This window comes from Montipora foliosa, chromosome 6 (genome assembly GCF_036669935.1).
Source record: "Montipora foliosa isolate CH-2021 chromosome 6, ASM3666993v2, whole genome shotgun sequence".
NCBI classification, from domain to species: domain Eukaryota; kingdom Metazoa; phylum Cnidaria; class Anthozoa; order Scleractinia; family Acroporidae; genus Montipora; species Montipora foliosa.
In genome coordinates this window covers 72,213,652-72,226,151 of record NC_090874.1, presented here as the reverse complement: position 1 = coordinate 72,226,151, position 12,500 = coordinate 72,213,652, and the positions used below count along the sequence as shown (strand labels likewise).

At 40.3% G+C, this 12,500-nt stretch overlaps 1 protein-coding gene across 1 annotated transcript in view; it reads left to right on the top strand.

The window, feature by feature from the left end:
• LOC138006008 (A disintegrin and metalloproteinase with thrombospondin motifs 6-like) overlaps positions 1 to 12,500 on the top strand; it is a 41,900-nt gene that overhangs the window by 28,489 nt on the left and 911 nt on the right. Inside the window, exons 14-19 of the mRNA XM_068852165.1 lie at positions 2,623 to 2,740; positions 3,749 to 3,829; positions 5,801 to 5,961; positions 6,554 to 6,686; positions 8,036 to 8,165; positions 11,596 to 11,806. Coding sequence (XP_068708266.1) covers positions 2,623 to 2,740; positions 3,749 to 3,829; positions 5,801 to 5,961; positions 6,554 to 6,686; positions 8,036 to 8,165; positions 11,596 to 11,806 — 834 coding nt within the window. The remainder of the gene's footprint in view (positions 1 to 2,622; positions 2,741 to 3,748; positions 3,830 to 5,800; positions 5,962 to 6,553; positions 6,687 to 8,035; positions 8,166 to 11,595; positions 11,807 to 12,500) is intronic.

Sequence of the window (12,500 nt, the reverse complement as noted above, 5' to 3'; positions counted from 1 at the left end):
CACGTTTTGCCTTGTTTCGGTGGAAAACAAGGTTTCTGATCACGTGAGTGAAAACACGCTGTATAGGAAAATAAAGCGCCACGGTTTCATCGTTGTTTTTGTAATCATTCTACAAGTTTGAGTAACGACAATTTCATCAAAGTTGTTTTTATGATTCTATAATTCGACCAAGGAAGCGTAACAGCGCTAAACAATGAAATACGAAGATCAGAATAGACCTCCTCACAGTTGTGTGTGCTTAGTTACCTGGCCTATAAATGAAAGTGAGGCTGGTGTTGACCTTGTTATGATATAGACCTCCCTCCTTTTCTTATGTAAATGATATTGTTGTCAAGCTAATTAGTAACTAAGGAATATACATAAAACAAGCAGAAAGTTATAAAAACGAGCGATAAAAAATAAGAACGACGTTTCGACCGCTCCACGGTAATTTTCAAGTTCACTGTTCCTGGATAAAAAAATTCTGCATGTATACAATTTCTTAAACAATGGAGTAACCGTTAAAAAGCTAAAAAGCTAAGTATTTACATACGAACAATAAAAATAACTGAACGCGAAAATGAAGTGTAAATAAGAGGTGAAAAGAATGAAAACTATTAGAAGTGTTATAAGCAAACAGCTTTGCGCGGATGATATCACTCTGTTTGTAATTTTGACTTAAGGTTCCGAATAAAAAACATTTCAAAAATCAAACAATCGAACTTGTTCGAGCACTTCCTCAGGACCCTAACTTCTTTGCGATTTCACTTGCCTCGTTTCCATGTTGTTTTCTTACATGGTTGCCGATTACCGATCGTTTATGTTCCTCTACCCGTTTATGTAGGTGTAAAGCGGACATAATCTGCATCACACAGATCACACTTAAAGAAATATACAATGTTGCATATAGCTTTTTACCTTTCATTCCATTGTTTCAGAAATTGTATAAATGCGGATTTTTTTCTATGAACTTGAACTTGAAAATGACCGTGGAGCGCAAAAAAACGTCGTTTTTATTTTTTATCGCTCGTTTTTATAAGAAAATGTTTTACTAAGAACTTATTAAAAGCAGTGAAATTTCTATAAAAACAAGGTCAACCCCAGCCTCACTTTCATTCGTAGGCCAGGTAACTAAGCACACATCTGTAAAATGGACTATTGTCTGCAAGAACAACGTGAATGAGGGAACTTAAAACGGTCTAAATCCACATAACGTTCACTTACTGGAACGAAGGTGAACATCATGCTTTTCGCAAAATGAAAAGGCAAAACAACACCACTCAACTTTGTCATCGAAAACAGGCCTCGTTATTTAGATTTTGGGTTGATCGTGGCTCGGTGCATTCTGGGTTTATGCACTGCATTCTGGTTAAACGTAGTGTATTCTGGTAAAAATTGGTGGATTCTAGAATTCATCTTAGTATACATAATGTTCTTTATTGAAATCCATACTTTGCTGCTTACTCGCGATCGTACGGAGTTAAAAAATACAAGCGTGCTTGGTCAAGGCCATTCTACAGTGAAGGGCGATATCCACGTACTTAGTAGAAGAAAGTTACAACTCATGATGGTTGGAAGCCAGTTCGGAATTAAAGAAAAATAATAATAATAATTAAAGAAAACATACTTGCATGCATCGGCCGTAAAAAAAATAATTATTATATTTATCACTTAGTACGCGCGCTGTGATTGGTCAATTTTGCGGGCCGTTTTATAGTTTTCTTAGAGATATAATAAATAGCTTACCAGCCTCGCTTTCTCGGTCCGTACTGTAAGTTTCGGATCCTCGTTTATTCCCGTTGATATATGGCCCGCGCGCTTTGAGCTTGGGCCATAAATCAACAGGAAAAAAATCGGTTCATAACTTACAGTAAGGACCTCGAACCCAGTTATTAAGAGGTATTCATTCATTAAAAATACAGACGCCTTAGAATGCAAAATTGATTGTGACTAGAATGCATCCGCCACAGTCACGTAGGACACTTTATGGCAAACACATAAGATTGTGTCAGACTGGCGAGGTGTAAAGGCTTTGCCTACTAGTATATAAAATGTCCTCCTCGACGGCCATCTATAGCTACTTAACATTACAAACGATACATTCGGGACGCATGGAACACCTGGTTTTTCTGTCCTTGTTTGGCCCAAGAATGGCCCGGTGTGTATTTGTCACGAAGTGTCCCACATTACTGTGGCGGATCCATTTTAGTCACAACCGTCACAACGGAAGCGAGAATTCATATACTTAATTTAGAGCGATTTTCAATCGCTTGTCTTAAAACCAAAACCAAAGTAATTACTTTGGCCAATCAAAAAGGACGGAGACAATCCTGTAAACCAATCAAACCTCGAAGAAATTACATGCAGCCGACACAAAGCGCGGGAAATTGTGCAGGCGCAAGCCACGATTGGTTTTGGTTTCACTTGTGATTGGTTAAAAAAAATGGCGCGAGAACTTTGAACCAATCACTGTGTGAAATAATCATAAACCAGTGCAATTCGCTAATTACTTTCGACACTCAATTGAAAACCGCTCTAATTGTGACCACTTAATTGGGTTATCTCCTTCCAATCTTTTACCAAATTTTGAGGATCTTTTATCATTTACTCTGTTTGGTGTGTTATCGTCTTATCCTCTCGCAGTCTGTCTCTTGCAATGATATATTGGGGTCTGGTGTAAAGAAAGACCGCTGTAAAGTGTGCAACGGAGATGCCAAGTCATGTAAAACGGTCACTGGAACTGTGCAAAATCCATGCCAAGGTATACTCAAGAATTAAAGACCAGTTTTGCCTTGTTCAGTTTACCGTAAGTTATATGTGTAGGGGAAGAAAATCTCCAATGACGTGTTATCAATGCAAACGTCAAGTGGATGAATTATAAAAATCACAGTAAAGAGTAATAAAAAGTAAAGCAACTATATTTACAGAATTAACTATTAGTTAAAAAATAGAAAACATGTACAGTGTTTCTATCGAGTTACAGAAACAAGAGTGAAAGTTTGGGAGAACGAAAAATGCTGTGGGAACACGAGCCGCAAGCGAGTGTTTCCACAGCTTTTTCGAGTTCTCCCAAACTTTCACGAGTGTTTCTATAACTCGATAGAAACACGGAGTACATGTTTTCTATTTCTTTTAGAAAACAACGCAACGAGAAAAAGGAAAACAACTTGTTATCTCTAATTATCAAAATGTAAATTCTCTTTGCTCGCACTGTCACCGTACGTCAACAGCTCGTGCTAGTTCTGTGTCTCCATCGAGTTATAGAAACACGATTTTTAACCAATCAGCGCGCGTATTTTCTTGGGACTGTTTTCTAAAGGGTAATGTGAAGTGTTATTTTTTACCCATGTACACCACGTGAGCGTTAGCCCTACTAATGGAATCCTGCCCACACAAGGACAGAGAAAAACTCGACCAGGGTGGGAATTGAGCCCAAAACCTTCGAGTCAGATGACCGCTGCTTTACCGACTGAGCTACAAGGTCAGACGGAAACAAGTCATGCGAATTTAAGGCAATGAATTTATGGAAATGAATATGTACAAGTACAAAAATGTAACCCTCCGTTGTTTTACATCTTAAATTCCCACGACCCAGGCACTAATAACGAACTGTGCCACCCTTGTTGCCACATTGATAACCTACTGAAGACCTAATCTTTTCAGATCTGTTCTGCGGCGAGCAGCCACGCAGATCTGGTATTTGTCAAGACTTATTTTACAAGACTGCATCTCCAACTTTGTTTCATTTGTCTCTTATTTTCCCCTTGAGGAACATGCACGGTTCTAGATGTTCCTGTTGGGGCAACGAATGTTACAGTAAAGGAAGTTGTCGAAGACTGGAATTTTCTTGGTAAGATTTAATTAGCAGGTGTAACTAACGATGGAGGTGGATTTTAAAGGATGTAACTTAAAATTTTAACCTTTCGTTTTGGAAATAAGGCCTAGAAATAATGGACAGGTTACGACAATGCGCGTATATCTAACAATAGATGTTATTGAACTAGCGTGAGGTCCATACTGGGAAAATATTGGTCAAGTTCCTCTTTTTGCAAGTAAAGCCATCCCAATAAAATGTTTCGCTTCCCATCGCCCGACCGACCCTTTTTTTTTTTTTCGAAATGGGAAAAAACGAATCGTAATCTTGTTTTATTACTAACAATTGGTATGATGTGATGTCCTTGTCTCTATACATCCTTTTACCATCTGATTTTCTGACTTAGCAGCCCGGCCCTTCTCTGGAACCCAGACCCCTTCAAGTGTTTTTTTGCCCGACCGACCGACCGACCCACCATCGCAAGAGACGGGAAACGAAACATTTTATTGGGATGGCCTAAACATGACAAAAAGGAACGAGACCAATATTCCCAGCACAAGAGCCGAACACACTAGTTCAATAGGGCTTTAAATTTAATATATTGGGGTTTTATTCCTTGAATCAGTTATTTATGGTAAAATAGAGCAAGAAAGCCTAAAAAGTGCAGGACTAAATTTAAAAAAAAAACTCTTCTCGCTTTTGTCTTTTTATGGTCGAGAAATTGTGAACAGTTTGGCAACCCTCTGTATACGCTGCCTCTTGACCGGGACACCATAGCGGTTCGTATTGCAAAATTCGGACCGCTAAGAGAACCAATCAGAATTCTCCCTTTCATCTCGGGCCAATTTGCCCATTTAATAAAAGATATTACATATTCTTTCCCTTAAGGACGTTCGCGCGAAAATTTTTTAACATTGATTTTTTTCTGAAACTTTTACCACTGTAAGATGATGAGTTAGTTATGTCAGAAATGTAAAAAAAATGGGGGGTCACCGACTTCGTTTTGGAGAGAACATGCCCGGAAAACACCCAAAATGTGACAAAATCGGGCTTCGTCAGCGAATAAGGCCATTGTCTGTAAACCCAAATATATTGCAATCAAATCTTTGAAGTGAAATCTTCTGTGCCAAATATTATTTAAGTGGACTTATTAAGTGAATTTAGTCAACTGGTGAGGTTCCTTAAAGATCAAGTTCGCATTTAGCGGCCACAGTTTCACGCGCCTTGCAGCCGCAAGATGGCAGGATTTGATGTCCCGTGAGCAGAAATCTTGAAAATTTTTTAACTTTCCACATTGATTTTTTGTTCATTTTTGGGTTTTGGACTACGTGGAGAGAAATGCAAATAAAATCCGTTTCTGGAAAGAAAAATAGGGGTCACCGAACGTCCAAGACCGTTAAATCCAGGCAAAGCTATAGCAATGGCCTTTTGCCCTATCATTTCTCATTTTATTACTTAGCGCGCGCGCTCGTGTATGATGTGGAGTGTACATTTGCGTGCGCAGTAAGGATGCGCAGAAACAATTGGCGCGAACGTCCTTAAACTTGAACAAATAGGAGAGCATGACACTTTCCATTTTGGTCCAAAAAGTCAATTTACTTCTATTAATTATAATCCATCAATCCATCCATCCATTCCAAATTACATTTGATTTCAAGCGGTTTCTAATGCAAATAGCACTAAATGATAACTACGTTTCATTTTAATTATACCAGCTTGGTAACGAGAATATCCGGACGATAATCCAAGATAGTGATCCAAAAACCTTCCGAAAAACTTCCGTATCTTTTGCCAAGTGCAAACCCACTCGTTCACTCCCTCATTTAGAAAATCCTGAATGGAAATCGAAAATCTAGCCGGTATCCAGCACCACAGGTAAAGCGGTTGACAAGATTAATGTCCCTTCTCGCCTAGTGGCTCGCAGAAATATGCAAATAGACCAGCAGCATCTGAAGATAATACGTGATAATCTTCGTTGGTTTTACGTTGATTAATGCATGTCCCTAGGGGTAAAAGATGAAGCAGATCAAAATGTGTATCCTGTGATGAAAACATGGAGTACGAGCAGGGAAGCTGCTGGCACGACTGTCTATTACAAACACAATAAGAATCAAGACGCTGACGAGGTTTTCATCCCTGGGCCAACAAATCAGCATCTTTATGTTTACGTGAGTATTTTTACTGTTATTTGAATATGACTTTTATAGGGAGTGCGCGTAGTGTATTTTATATCGCTCGCGGACTTCATCCCAGCGACCCGGCTTCAAATCCCAGTTCGTTTGCTCAAAAGTTCACTCAGCCTTCGATCCATTAGATTTTCTAGGATATGTATTTAAAGTCATGAGGCTGGTTCAGTTCAGTTTAGTTTAGTTTATTTGGCTTTCATGACCCAGGTTGTGAGTACCTGAAACAATGGAAAGGTGTAATGGGGCCATGAGGATAGAATACAAGTTACCTGGCAACGGTCGAAAAGACAACTCAAAAATCAGAGTCTATTGCAGGATGCGAACCTACGAGCTTCGAATCCTGCCTAGGACTCTGATGGTTCAGTTATTCTTTCGCCGTGCATTATATACCAGGCAGTGAGGGTCTGAAAAGCTCCAATTCATAGTGTGGCCATTACAAGGCCAGATCATAACACCGAGAGCTCCATGCCCTTCCGGGAACGTGACGTCTTCCCGGTTCTGTTAATGATTTTATCATGCTTTGAGATTAACCTCTTTTTTTCTGCATAATATGCCTTGACCCCTCTTTTCGCAGTACCTTGAATATGTGAAGAGACAGCCAGTGTCTTACAGACTTAACGTGCCTGTTATCAATGGAGTTCGTCCTTTAATCTTTATCAAATGGAGCGTATCTCAATGGAGCGGCTGCTCGCACTCATGCGCAGTAGGTGGGCTACTCGAATTTTATGATTAACATTCACTCTCGTCACCAGAGCCTCGGATCTTTCGTCTGTGCCTGACTCGAGGCTCTGGGAAACTCTGTAGGGGAACATGCGCCGTAGCATTTGTATAGCCAAAAATTGGCTATTTGAACCTTACGGCGCCTGCCCACTCCTCGTGCTAACATGAATGCACCAATCAGCGACGCTTTTCATTCTTCTTCACGAAAACCAACGAGAAGAAACTTTGTTTCAGGGCTCCCCAGAGCTCTTCTTTCCCTCAGTCATGCGCAAAAGAGAAGAGCTCTGGGGTCGACATTGTATTAACATTAACAATGATTAATATAATTGACATTAAACAGTGGAGCATGTTGAGTCAATCTCATAATTGAATGAAATTGAATGGGATATGATAGCCTGAATTATACATCAGTTGATAATAGTCAACGTTGAGTGTAAACACAACCTCGTTCCCAGGGTCTCTCTTCTCTGCCTCCATTGTCGTTGGGAACGAGGTTGGTGTAAACACGGCTCAGGATTATCTTGAGTACAAGATCTGGATGAACTATAACATATGAAAAAGAAAATGGTGATTTATTGGCACGAGTGATCTGGAACTTTCTAAACACCACGCGTGATCATTAATCACAAGGTGCACGAGCAAGTTCATACGTTTATATTTATTTATTATATACTCAACAAAATCACTCCATCGCTTTGTTTCCATAGCCACTTCGGTCCGTATTGAACTCTATAACCTATGTAAGCATTCGCCATCGACCAATCAGAAATGCGATATTCTTTTGAGTCTATAACTACGTTCGACATCAGGAGAACGCAATTTCCATATCTTGGGTATCCTGTGCATTTGGTGAGCTTTGGCTAGTTTTCGTTTTTTCGTTCGTCTACTTTTTCAGCGCCATCTTAAGTCACGCCATACGTGCATGCGTATCTCGTTTTTGATACGTCATATGCGCAAATGACGTTCGCGCACCTTGTCATTGTCTGCACCAACAAGCGGGCATCATAGTAATCATCTCATACAATTTCAAGAAATTCCAGATTTTCACGAATTTAGTTTTTGTGGCGTTGTTACCTCGGCTTTACTTCAAACCTTCCATTTTTACCCAGATTCCATAAACCTTACATCTTAATGCTTCCGAGAGACGTTCTTTACATAAATGCATCGTCTTCATGGCATCTCGGCTCTTCTAGTGGTCCCAACCTTCAAAGTTCTCCCAACGAATGCACTTTATGATCAATGATTACTCCTTGTATATATAAGTGAATGATTGTTGTCAGCCGCCAAGTGTTTAATTTTAACAAGGATACGATGGTTTTTTCGTTATCACTGACAGGTATTCAGACGCGTTCTGTGGAATGTATATCAGCAGAGGACATGTCATATCTAAATGATGCCGCTTGTGCTGGGCATTCTATTAAACCTGCCACACAGAGAGTATGCAACATACAACGCTGTAGTCAACAGTACGTACGTCACATTCCTATTACATCAACTCAATGATTAGCAGGGAGATATGGGGCTTTCAAGTATCTCTGGGGAATCACGAACACTTAGTGACAGGAAGTAGATATATGCCCAGGATTTCAAAGCGTTATCAAAAATGTGTTAGCAAAAGTTTCCAATAATTATAGCAAAAAATTATCAAAACTACACGCTTTGAAAATAGCTCTACAATTATCGCAAATATCGCAAGACCAACAAATTTGGCAAGAAAAAACAAGACCAAGCGACAAGGGCCAAGAGGGACCCTAATAAAGCTGCAAACATCGCAAAAGTAACAAGGATTTTGCTTATTCTTGCGATATTTGCATTTACTGTTAACGATGTTAACGGCAGTCGCAGGTAAATGTCCTTGTTACTTTTGCGATATTTGCTAATTTTCCGGCTCCTTCAGGGCGCCGTTCCTGTGAACTGTTAACGATATTTTTGGCAGTTTCACATAAATTCCTTGTTACCGTTGTTTAAGATATTTGCTAAATTTGCGGCTCCTAAACTAGGGCTCCTTTCGCAAACATTCTGCCTTGCTGAATTTGTTATTCTTTCGATATTTGCGATTTTTGTTAACGATATTTTCGGAAGTTGCACATAAATTTCCTGTTCCTTTTGCCAAAGAAATTTGCTAGCAAATGTTTGCTAACGCTTTTAATCCTGGACATAAGTGACAGGAAGACAGTAAAAATGCATGCATACTCGAACACACAAAATTGACCCCTCCCAACAGGGGCTTTTCGGGGCCAATGAAACAACAGAACAGAACTTCTTTTCAAAGAATCGCAATTAGGCGGAAGCAGACAAGTTGGCCATTAATTAACAAGCGCACCCAAGAGATTGAACTAGGAAGTGCCTGGATCAAATTAATTTTACTCAGTGGTCAGAACGGGTGACTACTGGGTGGGGGTGTGCAGGTGGGAGAGATCGATAGTACCTCAAGGTGAGAGGCCGCTGCTACTGCGCCTGGGTATCAGTCACTACCCTCAGGGTTGGCCAGCATCCTATTTGGTTCTCACTCCTGCACCTACCTAACGTATGGCTCCGCGTGTACTGTAGTGTACGCAGTCACCACCCCCCGGGAACTGGTGTAGACTGACCCTGCCAAGCTACGTGAGCGAACCCAAGAGCAAAGCCAGAGGGTGGGAATGTTTATCCTAAAATTTAAATGTACACAAAACTTGGAACTGTTGAAATTGCAGAAGAACCACTATGGTCAATGGACATAAAGGCTTCACAAATATGTATGTGACAGACCCAGTCAGACTGACAGAAAGGGCGATGTTAAACATTGAAGAAGGCATCGGCTAGTCATCGTTAAAGGGATTGGACCTCATTCACGTATAATTCCAAAGAGATGCCATGATGAAACACAAGTTAAAGTAAAAAGCTATACAAGTGATTCTAGAGCCGCTGCAGATGATCGTGTTCCAAAATTACGGGGAAGGGCTTCGTAAGCAAGAAAGTATGGTCCACATAGTGACGAAGATGTCCCAAATCCAAAGAAGAGGTCATTACCTGAAATGGTTTGAGGAACCTTATAATTGCCACATGGAATGTTAGGACTTTACTCCTGGCAGGTAAAATGGTGAACCTATGTCAAGAGACTGAAAGTCTGAAAACTGATCGGCATTGGTATATCCGAAACAAGATGGACAGATGTTGGATATATCAGGAGAGACAATTCCACATTCATTCATGCTAGGGAAACAGATTTAAACAAGGAGTAGGGTTTCTCATTAAGAACAATATGTTGAAAGAGGCATTGGGGTACTTTCCAGTAAATGAAGGGTGCGTCCTCCTAATTAGCTAAGGATAAAGGCCAAACCTTTCAATATCGCACTACTACAAGTCTATGCACCCACCACAGATTATTCTGACGAAGATGTAGGAACGGGGGAAGATGTCAACTCAACTTTAAAGGAAGTCAAGGCCACTGAGGGTCTCATGATTGTGAGGAGGATTTCATTGCGAAGATTGGACCAGAGAAATACTCTTCAATTACTTGAAGTTACGCCCTTATAAAGAGCAATGAAGAGCTACAAGGCTCGTTCACTTCTGCGAAGAACATAACCTTTGTATCATGAATACTGTCTTTGAGCACGGTGCAAGATACAGATACACATGGAAACGCCCTGGTGATATGAGACAAAACCAGATATGCTACATTCTAGTCAGAAACAGGTTCCGCAAAAGTTCATTATTAAAAATTATAAAACCTACGCAGGCGCTGATATAAACTCTGACCACAACTCAGCTTTTGCAAATGTTGACATCGAGCTGAAGTCCATGAAAACTAAGAGATAGCCTTTTTGAAAATTAAAGGAATTCGCCAGGAATGCAACATTGAAGTTTGTAACAGGCACGGAGCCTTCTGAATATATAGTCACGAAATAATATAGGAGAGAGACACCAGGTGTAAAGGCTGAAACAAAACGGGAGTTTTGACTTATGGCTGTTTTTTTGTTAGGTGAACCTCATACACCACAAGCCTTTTCAGAGACATTACGCCATGCCGCCCACTTTTTCTGGGCAGAACACACTCACAGAGGACAGCCACAACACCGGGAACTTCATCCCCTTCTCTTCTCTTCTCTTCTCGGATAGTGCGTGGGTTCTTTAACGTCCCACATAGAACTTATAAACATGGAAAGTATTTGTGAGACCGGGCCTACAGTTTATAGTCCTTATCCGAGAAGACTTCAAAGTCTAACCATTTGCGGGTGCAATTACAATGGCAGCACTTTCTTCTTAGGATCCTGAGTGTTGGTCCGGCCGGAGTCGAACTCACGACCTCCCGCATGGCAGCCCAACTGGGCCACCGGTGCGCGGTACCATCTTGCCCAAGAAGGAAAAAAAGACAAAGGCACCCATGGATCACGTACAGAGGATATCTTAAGCACGATGGAATAACGTAAAAGAGTATAAAACAATGATCTAAATGAATAAAAGAGGTTAAATAATCTTGTCAAGAAGAGACGTGCAAAAGCTAAAGAAACCTCAAAAAATAACTTTTCACTACATATCTTCAACTGTTATATTTCCGGAAAATTTTAAGTGGAATTCTGATCTGCAACGTGCAACCTCCGACCTGCAACTTGCGACTTGCAACCTTCAGCTCAAGCATTTGCTTCCAAAATGGCGAACAAGCCCGAAACCAAACACGTGATTTGTAGCACAGTCTATTCCGAGATTCAACGACGTGGAACACAGAACAAGAAGGCGAAAAAATAAAGATAAAACTCTACGAAACTATATGCACTAAGTTTTAACTGATGGATGATTTGCGTGTGTAGGATACGTTATTCTCTTAGAGACTTAAAGAACCGGAAAAATGTATTTAATTGCATACGTTTCTTTCAGCAAATCTTTTGAAACATCAAACGCTGTTATTTGTGGTTTCAGATGGTACATCTCGGACTGGAGCCCATGTTCCAGGACTTGTGGCAAAGGAGTTCAAACTCGCCAGATCTTGTGTCGTCAACAAGTGACTAGAGAGCACTTTGAAACTATGCCTGACTCGATGTGCACAGGGACGAAACCATCCGAACCTGTTACAAAAGACTGCAACAAAATTGATTGTCCACCGGATAACGTTCCGGGAGAATGGTCAGCGGTAAGAGACCAGCATGAAAAACTAAAAGGTTGTGATAGCCGATAGACGGCTTTCATAAATGGCGACCTCCTTTACATTTTTCAATTTGTCTTCGGATTTCCTATTGGCGGTGCTTATTAATACAGGGATATTTTTGCACGGTTCAAATTTATGCGGAGAAAGCAGAACTTAGGAAGTGCTCTTGGTATCCAAAAAGAAAATTGGGGGTATCCATGCATTTTTCAGAGATAATTAAGCTTCAATTTGGCAAAGAACGCCATACATTGCTTTGTATTTAATAGCTTGTTACAAATATTGTTGATTAATTATCTTCGAAAAATGCGTGGCTACCCCCAATTTTCTTTTTGGATTTCAATAATGCTTGTTAAGATCTGCTTTTTCCGCATATTCAGTAAACCGCACAAAAATACCTTTGAATTAGTAGGCACCGTCCTTAACATAACACAGTGCGAAAATTACACAAATACTTTCACAGGTAGCCCAAGCTCTCTTGTCTAGAGAGCACAAAAAACATGGTGTCAAATCTAATCTAAGGCAGCCCTTACGCGAAATCGGTTTCACTTGTAAACGCATAGTGTTAAGTACTAATCTGCACTATTTAAGCCTCGGCACTCGTTCGAGATTGGTTAGTTATTAATGACCGTCAAGGGTGACATTTTATACACACACAGCATCTTCACCTCGCCAACTTATA